Raw genomic sequence first — 19,021 nt, 5'->3', positions numbered from 1 at the left:
TATGGAAATAAAAGAATTTTATTTAGTTTTTGTTTTTTGTTGTTTCTGTCATCTTTACCTTCTGCATGGTGTATTCAATTGTACATCTTTGGAAGGGTTGTATATGGGGTACAAAACTAGAGGGAACAAGTTGAAAAAGTGAAGCAGTGGAGTTGGCTGGATACTGATGAAAGTGAATTATATAACTGATGGGTAGAAATGAGAGTAAGGGACTGGGAGAGACTTAGGGAACAGAAGACACTATATGAATGGAATTGTACTCATTACCTGACTTGTGTAATTGAAATCACTCTATACAGTACCCCTATAATAGAGTAAATAAATTAGAAAAGAATAATTATTAAATGGTCATTCTTATGGAGGATTATGGGAAATTAAACCTAGTAGAAGAAAGAAAAAAGGTCACTTTAAAGAAAGAAAGCTGATGAGAACAAGTGGAGGCTTAGGAGCTACTTAGAAAATGAAACAAGGTAATGGAGAAAGGATGGAAATTATTATACATGAAGACTGTTTTATTGAGAAGAGATATGTTTTCTTTTTTGATGTATTTGGTAAATCTTTGAAGCAATCCACTTTTTATTTTCACATGACTAGAATCTAAAATCCTTATGCCTTCAAACAAAAATTTGAGCTACTATTTCTGTCTCTAAAAATTATCATTCAGTTCATTTGCACTGCTATACTACAAGAAGCCATAAAAGAGAGTAAATATCAACAGAGATAAAAGTGTACCTAATCATGTTCCTTAGAAGAACATGAGTTCTTAAAATTTAGATGTTCATAAGTTCAAGGTCTGCATGAATACAGTTCCACTGATTCCAAAATAATTACATATCATTTCTCTCTTTCTTATTTACAGTATGCTGTTTGGCTAATCCTCTGGGTTACATGGAATGTGTTTATTACCTGCTTCTACTTGGAGGCCGGGGATCTCTCAAAGGTAATTCATGATCTGATTGCTTGATCATTAATCATGTGATAACAAAATCTCTGTGTAAGTCTTCTTGTCCCCTTGATGCACTGTGCATTGAGGGAAATTGAAAAGTGTCCATAATTCTATTGCCAAAAATACATTGATGGGTTCCCAAAGATGTACTCATGTGTTTTTAAGCCAAACTACGATAAATATCAATTAATACAATGATCATGTAATATGTTTTTATAAAACAAGCTTAATAGAATTTTTTGGTCTGACAAAAAATCTTAAGGATGTTTTAAAAATCACTCGCCTTTATTCATATTCTACTAAAATTTCTACATGACTACAAATCATAATGTTCTAGAATTACTTTTAATTTGGATAGTTACGATTTCGAGTTGAATAAAGTTGTTACAGAAAGGATATGTTATTTTAGAAATTAGTGAAATAATCTCTTTTTTAATATCAAAAAAGTTGACTATGCTGAAATAATATTAGTGCCTTGAAAATGCTCATGGGATAGATGTCAATGCTAGAGAATCCCGCCCACAGATCTATACCCCATTTCCTTCAACTAGAAAAATATCTTAGATCTGGTTTCATTTAGATGTCTTTATTTAGTGCTTAGGAGTTTTATGTGTTGTTGTTATATTTAATATATATACATTCACCATTAAAATAATGTCAGATTTTGAAAACCACCATCATCTGTCCATTAGAGTATCATTTACAGCAAATAAATCAAAAGGCATAATCCATATCCATAGAGAACATCCCAAACTTCTACATAGGTACTTTAAAAATCAGGAAATTGTGAAAAAAAAAATTACTCAGTCATGACTGGAGCAAAATATCTCAGCAAAGATTTGATCTTTTTTGAATTCTGGTATGTGAAGAAAAACATTTCCTAGAAATTTCACTTATAGACTTCTAGTTTGAGCAGGACAGAAGAATGGGCAAAAGGAAATATACCTACAGAAGATACACAAAGTGCCAGCATTTTGCTGATCACTTATTGCTTAGCTGTGATATGTGAATTTATATCAACTAAATATAATTTTACTTATTTTGGTTTAAAGATAAAAAATGAAAACTACACGAAGGTAATATTATGGTATAAAAGAGATCCCATATATTCTCATACATAGTTTATGTACAAGTCCTCACTATACCTAGCAAAATCTTCTAGGCAGATGTCATTTCTGTGATTCTTACAGGGCTTCGTGCTCTACACTGTGTGATTGTTGACAGTCCTCTCAGGAAAATGGCATAACCAATGGAAAGAAATTGATCAGGCTGCTCCTGGAGGCACACAGATAAGATTGGTGCTTTATACTCACATCTGCCTCCCTAAGAGAGAAGCAGACACACTTTCCTGAGAACTTGAATTGTTTCTCAGTATACACATCTCTGCTGCTATAGAATCACTTTCTTCAATGAAATTCCACATTACAATGACTTCTAATGTTATTTTCTATTTAAAAGAATCACTTTGAATTGTGATGCCATTTGGGGCTGTGAGTCTTTTTTGTCTCCCAGTTGGAGGACTCCCTGGTGCTGGCTGGCCAGAGGCTTCCAGCAGTAGGGCATCCCACTAGGTTTTGGCTCACTCAGAGGTGCCCCTCAGTCTCCAGTTTCAATGGTCTAGGAGAGGAGGTTGTTGGGCAGGTGTGAGCAGGAATACCTCCACCCCGGTTGTTAGGTTGCTGGGTCTTTGCCTGCCTGTCAGTCTCCAGTCAATAGCCTGGGGGAGGGGGCTGTTGGGGGAAGGGACAGGATTCTGAATTCCTTTTCTTCCCCCTCCCCCCCTCTCCCCCCCCCCTCCCCGCAATACTGGCCAATCTTTCTTAGGCAGTATGGAGAGGGATCTGAGTTAAGTTCTGTAGCTCTGCTTTCTGGAAGGGTTTGCCCATATACATCAGTTAATCTTAACACTAGTATCTATTTGAGCATTAAATGTGTGTGGCCGTTAAGTAATATTTTTCATAAAACTGCCATTAATTTGTCGAGTTTTTTTCAGCATTTGTGATTCTTTTCTCACATATCAAATAGAAAGATGGAAACTAGCCTGAGCAATCAGTGAGTTGAGTTGTTTGGAAAAAATAAAGATATGTAATTGCCATTTACTCTGTAGTAAATATTAATTGCAAGTACATGGCTGTTAGTAGGAAACCAGATGCAATACAACAATTTTTCCATCTAGTTCATTATCTTTTTTATGGGCTTGAACTCAGGGCCTGAGCACTGTCCTTGGACTTTCTCAAGGTTAGAGCTCTGCCACTTGAACCTCAGCACCACTTCTGGCTTTTTTTTTTTCTATGTATGTGGTACTGAGGAATTGAACCCGGGTCTTCATGCATGCTAAGCAAGCACTCTACCACTAGGCCAAACTCCCAGACCCATGAATGTCTCTTTTATTTAATTTTATTTTCAGAGTGATGTACAGAGAGGTTACAGTTACATATGTAAGGTAGTGAATATATTTTATGTCAAAACAGAATCAGTGGAACAATTTTCTCTATAGTAGAAAAACACAGGCAAAAGTATTAATGGTTTTTTGGCTATCTGTTATGTTTATTTCATGTATTTGCTGTGATAAAATGTAAGTTACTCAGTTTGGGATTATATTCTAATTTCCTCAAATGAGTATTTTGTTATTTCATTTTCTGTTTCTGTAATGTCTACAGTAGAACTACTTAATAATGAACATTTTAGAAATAAAAGAAAAGTTGTAGGGCATTCAGGAAACAATAGATTATTTTAAGCCTGAAGAAGTCCAATTTCTTTTTCTTTAAACTGGTACAGGCAGGGAGAAAGACTGTTAGCTCTGACATTGTTTTATACCCTGGAATCTGTTTGAGTTAAACATAGCCAAAAGTACCTAATAATATTATTTATGTTTTGAAAATAAGTTACCACTTTGAGAAAGCTGTCATGTTTTCATAATTTTGATAGTTGCTTTTAAAATAGAGATGCAAATTATTTTAAAAGTTTGCTACATGGAAAAGCCAGACAAAAAGGTGGCGTTTTTTAGGCTTTGGGGAATAAACTGTCCCCTAGTGAATGTAAGAGACAGAAAGAAGATAAAACTTGTCATACACTGGCAGCTATCAAGAACAAATTGTTAAAACCAAATATGAGTGGTCTATAGAAAAATACACTGTTGTAACAATGTAGTTTTATTTCTCCGGTAACAGATGAATTTTTTATTTAGAAAAGTAGTCAGTATTTGTAGCATCTTTTTCCTCCTCAAAAAATTAATGCTTGTAGCAGTCTTTGCTATTGTCAATTTATATGTAATATGGGGGTGTGCAGAGACTTGTTATAATTTCTTTTAATGGAAAAAGTGAACATAAGTATGCAGTCACTAGTAAACAAACAATGCATATTATGTTTGAAAGTAAATTTAACAATTATCAAGAGACTATGTTGGATCCTTTTTAAAACATTTTTGCTTTCTTTGCTGTGAAATCTATGTATTCTAAGAAAACTATTATTGGAAAATTTAATTTTCAAGAAGCCATTTTAATTTTGGGTTGTTGTGTGGTATACATGTTTCTACTGATGTAGGAAATAAATATGATATATTTCTTTACTAAACCTAAAGTTAGATTAACATAGTAATTTGGTGAGAATGTCCTCCTTTACTTTATTAATAATTCATTATACTAAACTTCATTTTCTTACTTGTTAAATTCTCATTTCTTTAATTTTACTGTTCTACTTCCTTGTAAGGCTGCTAAATTAAGATCTAAGGTTTTGAACCTCTTTATTTGTCTAACCATTTTGCTTACAGATGGTACCTCTTGTCATAATTTATGATTTTGACTCATATGTCTATCAGATTTCTATCTTCAGTTCTGACCTTCTGGCCAAGTTCAAACCCCCACATTTCCAATTTCCTGCTAGTGTCTTGTCAATTCTGTTGTCATTTTAGATTTAGCATTCCCAAAAGATTTATAATTATCCCCAAAGGATCCCACTAGCTAAATTCACTTCTTACTACAGAAGGAGGAGGAGGAGGAGGAGGAGGAGGAGGAGGAGGAGGAGGAGGAGGAGGAGGAGGAGGAAGGGGAGGGGGAGGGGGAGGGGGAGAGGGAGAGGGAGAGGGAGAGGGAGAAGAAGAAGAAGAAGAAGAAGAAGAAGAAGAAGAAGAAGAAGAAGAAGAAGAAGAAGAAGAAGAAGAAGAAGAAGAGGAAGAAGAAGAAGGGCAATATTCATCTTGAAAAATCAATTTAGAAAAGAAAAAGTTGGGGGCTAGGAGTTTGGCCTAGTGGTAGAGTGCTTGCCTAGCATGCACGAAGACCTGGGTTCAATTCCTCAGTACCACATACATAGAAGAAAAAAAAAGCCGGAAGTGTTGCTGTGGCTCAAGTGGTAGAGCTCTAGCCTTGAGAAAGGCCAAGGACAGTGCTCAGGCACTGAGCTCAAGCCCAGGACTGGCAAAACAAAAAAGAAAAAAGAAAGAAAAAGTTGGGCTGGGAGCATAGCCTAGTGGTAGAGTGTTCATCTGGAATGCAGGAAGCCCTGTGTTCGATTCCTTGGTACCACATACACAGAAAAAGCCAGAAGTGGTGGTGTGGCTCAAGTGGCAGAATGCTAGCCTTGAGTAAAAAGTGTCCAAGGACAATGCCCAAGCAACTGAGATCTGGAGGCAAACCTCTGGAGAATTGTGTTATAAAGTCAGCTTTGTCAGAAAAGTCCATAAGACTCCATGTCCAAAATATGTGATAAAAACAGGCTGGATCAGATGCAGATAAAATTTAAAAAAAACAAAAAAACAAAAACGAAAAGACAGGCTGGAGGCTTGACCTCAGGTTGGTAGAGCAAGTAAGTAAATGAAGCAAGCATGAAGTCCTGAGTTCAAACTCTAGTACTGCTAAAGTAGTGTTAAGAATAGGGAAGAGGGGAAAACAAGATGAGAGGCGGCGGTGAGGGGAGGGAAATGGGGACCAAAACATGAGAAAGGGTATCAATGTTTGTGAAGTAATGCACCTTCTATCTGGTGAATATAATGTAACCCCTCTATTAATTACAATAAAAATTATATGAAAAAACCCCTCTTTAACATCAAACATACCAAATAAAAATATAATGTGTAACAAAAAAAAGAAAGAAAATAGTAGATAAAGTAGGTATTTTGAAAACACAATACCAAAATGATGTGATAAATGCAATATTAAATATTGTGACTGGGACCCAAATCATTACTTAAGATGAAGAGAAGGATGTCATAATGATAGAAAGGCAAGACTATTGTCTAAATAAAGATAGTGCAAATCATTATCACATGAATAAGTTAATATTACTTCAGGATAAATAAAGCTAAAGCTAAAAAATTTTCTAAATCCACAATCACAGAAGATTGTTTTAACAATCCTCTATGGACTTATCAATCAAAAGTCACTTAATATGATTTTTCCTAGTGTTTCCATTTTTTTACAAATGGGACTGTATCATTCTTTCTGATGAAAGCACAGAATTCCATTGTGTGTATATATATATCAAATTTTCTTGATCCATTCATCTACTGACAGACATCTGGGTTGGTTCCATATCTTGGCTGTGCTGAACAATGCTGCATTGAATATCGTTATGCTGTAGTATGGCCTTGTTTGTGGTTGTTTGGGTAAATGCCCAGAAGTAGGATTTCTGGGTCATAGGGGAGCCTAGTAGGTAAAAAAAATAAAATTTAGGTACTATTTCTAATGAATGGAAACAATACATCACTAATTATCACCATAAGATAAAAGAGATCTATATAACTTTAAATGAAGATACTAAAAAAAGAAATATTTTTAGGAAGCAGTGACTTAGATTGTCATGTCCAGAATTTGGGAAAAGAATAGCCAATGAAGCTTTAAAGTAGAAAGATAGAAATAATTAAGAAAACATTAAGAGTCAATAAACAGAATCAATAAGAGCAAATAGACTTTTTAAAGATGATAACAGATTTTATGAAAACCTTATCAAGAAGTGATTGAAACAAAAAGCATATAAAACACATTGTACAAATAACTGCAAATTAACAATGTATGTGAGAGAAACATTTCACTATAAGCCATTTGAAACCACTGTATTTGACATCATGATGAAATAAATCAATTCTTTAGGAAATGAAATGTGAAATAAGTTTACTACCCAAGTATATTTTATCCAATTAAGAAATTAACTTACTGGCACAGTGGCTTACACCTGTAATCCTCGGTACTCAGGAGGCTGAGATCTGAGGATAAAGATTCAAAGCCAGCCCGGGCACAAAAGGACCTGAAACTCTTATCTCCAATTAACCCCTAGAAAATGGGAAGTGGGGCTTGATTCAAGGGAAGGGTGGTAGTCTTGAGCTGAAGAGCTCAGGGACAATGCCCAGGCCAAATTCAAGACCCATGACCCATCAAAAAAAAGAAAGAAAGAAACTTACCAATAAAATACACATGGCCAAAAAGAAAAACACACAATTTCATGTCCATGCTAACTGTTAAAATCCTAAAAATATTTAGGCAATCATACATGAATATTTCACAATTTTGTTTCCAGAATAAATCTACCTGTAAATGCATAACTATAAAGTGTCTTTTCTTATTGCGAAATACTTCTCAATTTCTCTGTGGGTGTCAAGAATCTCTCTTTTGTTAAGCATAAAAAGTGTCTTGAATGTTGCAGGTCAGGCCTTCTGTATAAGAGTTCTCATTGGTTTTTTGAAATAGACTAGGGAAGGGAGAAAATAAGATGAGGGGTGGAGGTGGGGTAGGGAAATGGGGACGAAGACATGAGAAAGGGTATCAATGTTTGTGAAGTAATGCATCTTTCTATCTGGTGACTATAATGTAACCCTTCTATTAGTTACAATAAAAATATATAAAAAAGAGTAGTCATGAGCATTATGAAGTTATTGTAAATGAATAAGCATTTCTTCTAATGAATGGTTCAGAAGTGACATGTATGTTAAGATTGATAACAGGTCCTCCTGAAGAGCAATATGAACAGATAATCAAAACAGCTTGATGCAATAGCAGATTGTTCTCTAGGAATAGATGTGACTCTGATGAGACTGTTTGGCAGACAAATTTCATTATGATCTCCTCAAAACATTAACTCAGATGTCTCTTCTACTGATCAGCCAATGATTCAAAGGTACACCCATGTTATGTACCGAAACTCTGCTGGCTGCCACTTCCCTGTCTGGTAATGGCCAAAACTGGTTTTATATATTCTTTCTAATCTAAGTAAATTTGTGCAGTTTCACCATATATCTTTCTTAGAATTTTTACTTTCGCTTATGAATCAAAAGGTTTCATCCAATAGTGTCATTTCTAATGTAGACTTTGAGTTATGGAAGTTAAAAAAAAAGGCACTGTTTATTTCTTTTTGCTTTCCTAATAAAATAATACCAATTCCTTTCAAACAAAGAAAGAAATTAACTCAGTGTAAATATGATAAAACAGAGGTGCAGAAATGAATGCCCAAACCTGCCAAAAATTTGTTTCCTTCCTTTTTGTCTCCAAAGCCTACTATGTAAAATTTAGAATAGAACTTTCATTCATTACCCAGTTTTTTCTCTGTTCTACTATTTCTAGAATAATCTAATATGGTAGGAATGCATTTACATTGAATCTCATGCTTTAAATTCAGAAATATTTGAAAAATAAAAAGCCTCAAAACACTATGATTTTTTAAGTTTAAAATATTGTAGGTTATAATTAGCGCCTGTCAAGTTGGTTCTTATCCTTAAATGATTTCAGAATTTGCCTTCGGAAAATATCCAGTATTATGATTAGGTTTTCAGTGACCTTATCAAAATCATTTCCCTTACTGCAAACCATTATCCCAAAAAACACCCTGGATTTGAATGCATGTGTAAATTTGATTGGGATTGGCAGTTGTCAAATTAGCTTCAGAGGATATAAAACCAATGTCTTTCCCTGTAGATTCAAGGACAGTGGATGCTTTTTGAACTAGAGAAATCTATATAAAACTCACCAAAAGAATAATAAATAATGGAATATTTTCTCTGCTCCAGCCTCTGTAGTTATTTTCTAAGAAAGAACAAAATATTGACATTTCTCCATGCCTTTCATGTGGTAACAAGCCTACTCTATTTTTTCCTGTACTTAAAATTTAGATTGAAAATGCAGTTGAACTTTTGGATTGGTACTCCAGTGCTCTGGAGGCAACCAGAGAACAATATTATGTAAGTACCACGTTATTAGACACAAAGCCATATAAGAAAAGAAGCCTATGTAGCTCTCTTTTCTGAATAAAAATTACCTGAAGAAATTTTGACATATTTGTTTTAATTTCAACATGGTGAAATGTGTGCCTGGTACGATTAGAAAAGTGCCTTAAAAGGGTCAAAGAAAGAGGGTGACTTACAATAAACAGCCATGTGTGGAAGAGAATTCATTTTTCTTTTATCTTTAGCTAGTGCATATAAACCTGCTAAAAGACTGAGTGTAATGGTAATTGCAGGACTCCAGGGTTTTCACACTCAGAGGTGAAAAATGTAAAACTGAAGTAATTAGGAAGAATTTTGAGAAGTGTCATCTTTTTCATAGTCTAAAAACTGGGTATTTTGAAGCAAAGTAGCTGCATTTGATACCATGGGGATGTTCTGTTTCTTTCCTATTCGAATGGAGGAGTCTCTTATGACAGGTGCTCCTATCTTTTATTTGAATCACAAGAGAGAATGCATTTAGTACGCTTAATTAGTCTGGAACAGGAAGTCTTATCACACATTTTGGCACAATCTACAAGTGCTCCCGAAGACATCAGCAGTCTTGCCTTCCTTGTCAAGGACTGTGATCCTTCTTGGGTTCCAAGAATCCACTGGGTTCCAGGCAGCTGCAGAATGGATGAACTCCAATATTTACATTCTGATTTTATTAGTACAGCACATCTATTAAGCAGTTTCTTCACTCAGACCCCCGACTACTTTGTTTTCTTATTTTTTATCACATTTATAGAGTAAGTTAACTGCGACATCATAGTGTGCTGTATAATGACTTCAATTCTTCTTGTCTTTTTTTTCCTGTTTTGTAGCTCTCATTTTTAAAAAAAAAGCCTGAATTTAATATTGCCAAGTAGCCAAATAATTAGTGCTGCTGTGTATCTTTTTTCTCTCTTTTAGTTATCCCTGAAGACATATAAAGTTAGCAGCAGCATTTTGAAAACAAAGGGAGCAGAATAGTAAGTGATAGAAACAGTGGATGGGAAAGGTATAGGACAAGATTATATAAACTATTAATTCCTCATGAAATAACGAAGAGAGTGGGGCATTACACTTTCCTAAACCCTAAAGGTGAGTTCTCTTCATCTGGGACTGACTCCATTGCTTAATATGAATGTAAACTATAGCCCCTTTACAGTGTTTTCTTATGCCAGGTGAACCACACTATAGAGGTGATTTATATATGTTACAACATATTCTATGTTGAGATCACTCGCTTGATATTAAGCATGTTATTTCTGAATGAGTATTCTTAATGAGTGTTGTATAAGATCAAATTTTCTCTCCAGAGAGGTAAGCAGCATGATTCTCTTAGAAGGACCATTATTAGTCAAGCTAATGTGCAAATGAAACAACACCTAGGATATGATCCCCAAATTATGGAAATAATAAATCTGAATATACACAAACATTATAAAAGAACAGAGGAGCAAAATAGTAACATATTCAGAAATGAGGATAAGCTTGAATGGTCTTTGCAGTAAATCTAGTGGTCCTACAGAAAGCTCTGATGGCAAAATAATGTCAAATTAATATGAATAGAAGAAACTTGGTTTGAGTTTAATATATGCCTAAAGTATCTTATAATCTAGATAATCATTTGACCATATTTTAGGCCAGATTTCAAGTTACATTCTCTCAGGATGTATTGGAAACAAACAAACAAAATCAACACAAAGAGACAATATTTTGAGCAAGATGTGCAAGCTCTCTGTGACATCTATCTCCGCTCAGATCTCCAGGGTCTATTCGATCGACATTTATTTTTCCAGAAGCTGTCCATTCGCTTGAAAAGGTTGCCTTTCCGAGAGAAAGAGAGAAAGGAAAGCCAGTTTTTGTAACTCATGGCAATATTTGTCCTTGGGACTTTTTAATGATTTCTTTTTGTTTGTTTTAACTGACACAGTGCCTTAAAATAGGAGAAAATCAGATTTACTTGACATTGAGTTGTTCTGTTCAGGAAAACATTCATTTTGGAAAACGCTAGATCTGCACAGATACAAATCATCATCTTTCATGTGTTTACATTAAAATTTCTATATATTCAGAGGATATCCATATGCAGATATAAACCTCATTTTATCTGCCAAAATGATATACTAGTATCTAAATTATATATACTATCAATATATTATCAAAAGTCTATTATCTATATCATTGACTAATGGTCTTTTTTCATATACTTCTAAATCTTTGTCAAGGTTTAAAAAGCCTAAACTTAGCAGTGTGATCAGCAAATTGTTCTGAATGATTGAAACTTTGAATGATTAAATGATGAATCTTCCTTTACGATACTGGAACATGACAGGACCTATTTATTTAGTGTAAAAACAGTCCTAATTTTGTTCCACTTTGTGAAAGTGTGTGGAGCTTGCACATAATTCCTTTTGGCTTAGAAGGGTATGACAATCAAATCGAAGGTATTGTGCAGTCCAGGCAATGACTCTATCACTGAGCCATGCCATTATCCCTACATGTTATCCTAAGAGTAAATAAAACATCACAAAGGGTAAGAACATTGTGATTCAATATAGGTTTAAAGTCATGAGACTCGTAAGAACATCTCTGTCATAGGAAAGAACCATAAGAGGAAATCCAGTTTGATGTTACATCCAAATTAAAAATACTTTTGGATTGACTTGAATAGAAATAGAGAGCAAAGTAAGTATGTCGGTGTCATGTAAGATTAAATGTATATGTGTTCTTTGGATTATATTCTATTAATGCAATGAGACTTTCTAGTGTCTTGAGTGCAGAGTATAGAAAGAAATTGATCAGGTTGACTTCTAGGCTTTTAGTCTATCCCATCAAAGTTCAGTCATTCAGATGAAGAACATAGCATGAGAACATGTTTGTAATGAGAGGAATATATATACAAAATATATTGCATTGTTTTATCAAAATTATGCCTTAGTTTGGCATTAGACCTAAGAAGTAATGTTATCAAAGAGACAATCAAACTCACACAATGTGAGTTTTGGGAACCAAGAAGGTTTTGAACAGCAGACATTCATTCAAGTCATTAATATATCTGATGAACTGTGAAAATCCACAAAAAAGTGAGTCTATAGCAAAGGTGTTGTCATTGAAGACTGGGTTTGAAATTTCTATATCATCTAAGGAACAGAATGCAGAAAAATTAAGCATCCCACAATGTAGGAAGACAGCTAAGAGATATAAGGGTGAAGGCTTAGGTCAGAACCGTAAAATACAGGGCTAAAAGCAATCATCAATAAATATTTCAAAGTGAATATTCCGAATGAAAAGTAGGAGATTTTTGCCTCAGAAAAGTGGTTTGGTGAATAAATTGTATAGAAACATGTACTAAATGTTCAGGCACAGACGCTCACGCCTTCAAATCCAGCTTCACAGGAGACAGGATTGGGAGGGTCACCATTTGAGGCCATCTTGAACAACAGCACCAAAAAAAAAAAATGCTAGTAAGACCTCAATAAACAATGTAGGCATGATGATGCATGGTTGAAATGGCAGCTATGAACGGTAAAACTACCACAGTCAGAGCTAACCTCAGGCAGAAGTGTGTGAGAATAAGTGAAAAATAAGGAAAGCAAAAAAGGGATGGGGATTTAATTAAAATATTAGAGAACTTACCTAACAAGCTATTGCTTTGATTTCCAAATCCTAGAAAAACTGGATTTCTTCTGAACACATGAAGACTTTTTATTCTGTCTTAAACAATAGCACAACAATTCCCAAAGCATCTCCACTATATTAGGTATTATAAATAATGAAGATAATTTAAAGTACATAGGTGTGTGTGTGTGTGTGTGTGTGTGTGTGTGTGTGTGCGTGCGCGCGCGCGCGTGTGTTCTATGCATGTACTACACTACTATACAAATACCACAGGTACAAAGAATAACCAAATTTCTTTTCTTGGAAGTTAACATTGGAGTAAATGTATATGTTGACACAACCTAGTGAGAGGGAGAAAACTGATATATATGGGCAAAGTTCTTGAACAGCTGGTTTCAGTGTACACTAAGGCTCAATAAGTGTTTGACCTCATGGAGGAACCTGTCAGAAGAGAAGATGCATAACTGATTGTGTAATGTGCAGACAGATGCAAACAAAATGGTAGATGTTGTGGCAAAACAAGGAGGTTGTGTTACAGGTTTGAGTGTGGCTGAGGGGGGGGAACAGAAGCAAGGGTCATTCATTTGAATGAGAAAGGGATAAAGAGTTAGGGTTCTGAGAAAATGGACTAGCCTATGAGTCTGTATTCAGCATTGATTTTCTAATAATGGTGATACTGCTGTGCTGACCTGTCAGCCTGGCTACCCCGGGTTACTTATGACCTACGCATCTCATGCAGTCTGGTAATTCAGGCTAGTAGTGATGCAAGACAGCCCAATTGTTTTTCTGTATCTGATATGACGCCAGTAGCCTGCTCTTTTGGACCAATTGAATGCATAAGACTCAGAAGGGACCAGTAAGTAGGCTCATTTATGGGGAATTATCTGTATTGAGTTCTTGCGGGATTTTAAAAAGAAAATTTTCCATGTTTCTAAATGTTTATTAATTGAAAGTATCTGGGAAGTGTCTTGTCATAGATGTTATGAAAAATTAGTACCAAATGTTACATCCAAAGATGTTAAAAAATATGCCTGGAAATAAATACATTTTAACAAATGAGCCCAAAGTAATAGAAATGTTTAATAACATGATTATGAAATAAAGTACAATTAGAACATCTCTAATCCAAAACCTGTATGATCCTAAATCTAGAATATTTGGAAGAGTGACACAAAGCCATTCGTGAAAAATTCCACACTATGAAGCTTTGTATTATGGGTAAGATGCTTTAAAATATTCACAATTCAAGTCATGTATAGAAGATACACAGAAGATATTTGTTAAGGGGCTGGGAGTTCGGCCCAGTGATAGAGGTTTGCCTAGCATGCACAAAGGCCCAAGTTTGATTCCTCCATACCATGTACATAGAAAAAAGCCAAAGTGCTACTGTGGCTCAAGTAGTAGAGCTCTAGCCTTGAGAAACCCCAAGGACAGTGCTCAGGCCCTGAGTTCAAGCTCTAGGACTGGCCAAAAAATAAAATATATATGTCAAACTCAGGTTTAAATTAGAACATTATGTCTAGATTAGGTTGGGATCTAACATAAATATCTCTCAGTATATAATAGTAAATATTCCACAATCTAGGAAAATCTGAAACTGAAACATTTCTGGTCCTTGGATATTGAAAAACAGATACACTCTATAATAAACTTTGCAAATGCAGGAAGATTTCACTTGATTTAGCTATCAGTAACTATCTAAACAGAAACAAGCCTGACTATACAACAAACAAAGAAATGGAACCAATATCAAAAGAATTATAACCAAAAAATAGGAAAATCCACTGTCAGCCAAAGTTCAGCTAAAGTCTTTTTCTTTCTTACTATCAGTTCATGATATGTGATTGAAATCATCACCTTATCAAGAAATAAAACTGAGTACAAAAATTCAGAAAGAAATTTTTTTTTAGGTGAAGAAGTAGAGAAATTTCCAGTCAGAGCAAACACCTCTATCTACAGTCTGACTCCTGACCTCCATCACAATCAAATGCGTAAACTTCTCACCCAGTACTGCCTCCAGTTTTATGTAGAGCATCATATCTTGGTTAAGTCTTTGCCCTTGCTTCAAATATAGACCTCCTGAGAGACATCATGTCTAAGTGTACCTGGGTAGAGTTTAGTGTGGAGGATGAATGTAGAATATAAAGGGAAAGCCCTAATAGTACCAGGAAAAAACATAGCAACCAGAAATAGTTTTGAGATTTAAAATATTTATAGAGAAAGCTTTCCTTTAAATGCTTCAAAGCAATTGAAATTTTAGAATACCCTAACTGGAAATATTATGAGCTTGACAGAAAGTCTACAAATTTCAGAACTCTGCATAAAATTGGCTCAGCTAAATCACATGCTATAACCATTGTCTTTCAGCCACATGCAGACCAGCAAAATGGTTTCTTTACATTTGAGTGTGATTAAATAAGATACAGAAAATGGCCACTTGGTGAGGTTATTGTAATGCACTCTATCAATCCTTATTCAAAGAGTAGATGGTTTTGTTCTGTTGCTTATTTTTCAGTTCAAATAATGTAAATGCTTTCATAGGGGAAAAGATAGGAAGCTGCTGAGAAGATAGAACCCTGTAGTGTGAAGTATATAAATGCATTTAAATGCATTATCTCTTATAAAGAGAACTAGCTTGAACACACACACACACACACACACACACACACAGACACTATATATTTCCTCAAAGAAAATTTAATTTGATCCATAATTCCAAATTTTAATGGTTTCTCTCTTTAGAATGTGAGACTGTAAATAAAACACATTTCCATGAGAGAAAAATTTTCTGATACCAGCATCTTGGTTTAAGTTGCCCCTTCTCATATCCAGTTTGGATTTTAGCTACTCAGAACAAAATAGTTGAGACATTGTACATTTTAAAACCACACTTGTGTGACATTTGTTATCTACTTTTGGTAAATAAACTTATCTTATTCTGACAGTTGACTTTCATGAGAAACCGGGACAAACCTATATTCTACTAGTGATGTAGAATTTTCCCTTGAAAAACTTTACCCCTTGAAATGCCCTCGTTTACAAGGAGAAAATACCTTTCTTTAAAATGGATCTATTAGGAAGTGGTGTTGTAACTCAATGTGGTAGAGCAGTAGTATCCTTGAGCTGAAGAGCTCTTGGGCAATGCCCAACCCAAGAATTCAAACCCCGTGACTGACCCCACCCTTGCAAAAAATGGATCTATTAGTTAGAATTTGAACAAACTTCCCTACAATTGAACTTGCGTTTTATTTTTCATTTGTTTTTTAAAAATAAACATTAATGCTATTTATTTTGTCATCAGCATATACTAGTTTTATATATATTGTGATTTTCACTCATGTTTAGAAGTTCCCAGCTTTACCACCACATTCACTTTCCTGTCCCCTCTACACCTTTCTTCAAGTAAATTAAATAGGTTTTATTTCATTCTTGCAAATGAATGACTTCAATTTTATTTGAATTAACTTCTTTTATTTTTATTTATTTTGTCAATTGATGGACTTGACCTCAGGGCCTGAGCACTGTCCTGGGAACTTCTTTGTGCTCAAGGGTAGCACTCTACCACTTGAGGCGCAGTGTCACTTCTGGGATTTTGTTTTTTGTTTTGAGTGCTTAATTGGAGATAAGACTCTCAAGATAACTTTTCTGCTTAGGCTGGCTTCCAACTGTGATCTTTAGATCTCAGCCTCAAGAGTAGCTAGGATTACAGATGTGAGCCACTGGCACCCAGCTTGGCTTAACTTCTTAATAAAGTATTCTCTTTGAAAGAAACTTGTTAAATAGCATTATTTGGAATAGCATTATTTGCATTTCTTGATCCATGAAGCTGGCAAAATGTTACCTTAGTAAGAAGTTTAATATCATTCAATCTAGTTGAAAAATATTACAGTATGATTAAAATTTGGTGTTCATTGTCAGAGTTATGTTCTAGATCTCAAGTTATGTTCTGATTTTCTCTTTATGTAATTATGCTTATTTTATGTTTAGCTAAATTTAGATATCACTAAGACTGATAGAATTTATCAGAAAGGAGAATCTTGACCTTTTTTTTTCCTGTATCTTCATACCAGAGATACCCACTGTGAGTATTTCTCTTCTTAGTCACTGCTGAGATGCCTGTTATTTCCCCTAGGGCCTCCAGCACAATGGCTCCATTAACATTATCTCCACCATCATTGTCTCCGTCCTAGGATGACTGGACAGTCTCTGGTTTCTACCACATCCATGAATAGGTTCCTCTCCCACCTATATCCACCCTCATTCAGTGTATGTGTAAATACATACAGCCATATATCACTTATAATGTTGATTGCATTTCAGGTTTAGCTTCCACACAAGACCTATACCATTTTTCTCTCTGAGCTTAGCTTAGCTCACGTAATATCATTTTTTCTAGCAGTCTGTACACCATAACAAGAGAGTTATTGTACATTTAATTGTCTTTTTATAGAACAGAACTGATAGGTGTGATCCCCTCACATTCTTTGTTATGGAGGGGTAGTGACTAAGTAATACAGATAAACCAAATAGCAAACATTTGAGAACTTCTGAAAAAGGAAGTTGGCTTACATTCTTTAGAAACAAAAATATTAATTTCTACTAAACACTGGTCCGGAACCATCATCTGTAAATGTTACTTGTAAGCCAGATGTGAATATTTGCATATGTAAGCATTTGCATTGTTTGATTCTAAGCATTTCAGTGCTTTAGTCTGAAAGCCAGTACATATTTTGTGTTATCATCTAACTGTAAGGCAATGAAAAGAATGTCTTCTCTTTGTTCTCAGTCATCACAAAGTGATTTATCATTTTATTTATAAGAGTAAATACTTTAATCAGAATTGTGCATTCGAATTTAGTTACCTTGTACTGTAGATAGTTTTTAGAGACAGTATTTCCTTTTTCCTCTTTGTCAGATTAATGATGGAAGCCATACAATTACTTCTTTTTGCATTTATATAAAAAGCCTAAGACAAATGCTTTACAGTAATCATATATCCAATCAATTTAGTATTTGAAAGACTGACGGGAATGAGAAAAATGTCATTTATATTGTTGATACCCTCTATCTAAAATGAAAGCAAAGGAAAAATTAATTTATGGGCAATCAATATTTTATTCATTTTCAACTTTACTTTTTTTCTTTACTCAAAATTAAAATAGAAACAATGTGTGCTAAAACTCTTATTTGTCTGATAGAGCCAAGCCAGTCAGTAGTGCTCTGGTAACAAGCTCCTTCCAAGCTTGTTAATATTGATAATATTCCACTATAGGTTTGTCCACGTCTACATAAGTTACAAACACTGGGGGTTTTTATGCACCCAATTCTCTGTCAGAAATTCATGATTCTCTATAGACAATTGAAAAGAATGTTCACTACAGCTGTGGGATTTAACTGCTCTCAGTTAAATCCCAAGAGAAATATTTTGTCTATTAAAGAAAAAATGTTTTATAGAACATGCAATTTTCCCAGGAGAGCACTGACATTAACTTCTTGTTAGAGATTACAAATTTCTTTGGTGAAATGTATTATGCCAACTTTATTTTGAGTGATAATTGCCTGTACTTGTTTTCATTAATCATCATGAGAGAAATAGACAAAGCAAGGTTACCTCAGACCTGTTGCTTATGGCTCAATGACAGTTAAAGGTGCCTGGATGTCTTAAATATCAAATATCTTGGGTACCAAGACATGTGAAAGGGTATCAATGTATGTGAATTAATGCACCTTCTATCTGGCAAATATCGTGTAACCCTTTTATTAATTACAATAAAAAATTTAAAAAAATAAAAAAGAGAATATACTTATACTTTCAAGTCCAAAAAAATATCAAATGTCGTCTAGTTCATTTCTTTTGTACACAGCCAATGAGGATAATATTTACTCTTCATTTCCAAATGAGAAAACTAAATCTTAGTGGTTAGAGATTCCTTTGAACCCCTAACATGAAATCTAATTCTTTTGTTCTTATAGTATTAGATTTTCTTCAGTTTTCAAACTAGGAATTGGGAACTACCTTAGAAATTCTCACCCAAACTCCCTTTCTCATCATAATCAACAAATGATACACATTGTAGTTTCCTTATGTTACTATCAGAGACAACATCCATCTACATAGTTGTGTCTGGAATAAATCATCAATTCTGGGCTCACAAGACATCTTTCCCTATATTTTCTTATCTCTTTCCATTCTGTTTTCAACACTGGCAACAGAGTGATCTTTCTAAAAGAGCAAATCATATAAAGTCATTTACCTGCTCGAAACACTTCAGTGGCTCTCT

At 34.6% G+C, this 19,021-nt stretch overlaps 1 protein-coding gene across 3 annotated transcripts in view; it reads left to right on the top strand.

Moving 5' to 3' along the window:
- The window catches only part of Nkain2 (sodium/potassium transporting ATPase interacting 2), an 839,889-nt gene that overhangs the window by 439,636 nt on the left and 381,232 nt on the right, over nt 1-19,021 (top strand). For all 3 annotated transcript variants that reach the window (XM_090338189.1, XM_090338190.1, XM_090338191.1), the window contains exon 3: nt 860-940. In XM_090338189.1, the coding sequence (XP_090194315.1) occupies nt 860-940 (81 nt within the window). The remainder of the gene's footprint in view (nt 1-859; nt 941-19,021) is intronic.

The sequence above is a fragment of the Megascapheus bottae genome, chromosome 8 (assembly GCF_031878675.1).
Source record: "Megascapheus bottae isolate mThoBot1 chromosome 8, mThoBot2.hap1, whole genome shotgun sequence".
NCBI classification, from domain to species: Eukaryota; Metazoa; Chordata; class Mammalia; order Rodentia; family Geomyidae; genus Megascapheus; species Megascapheus bottae.
Note: the sequence above shows the minus strand (reverse complement) of the source record. Positions and strands in the feature narration are given on the sequence as shown.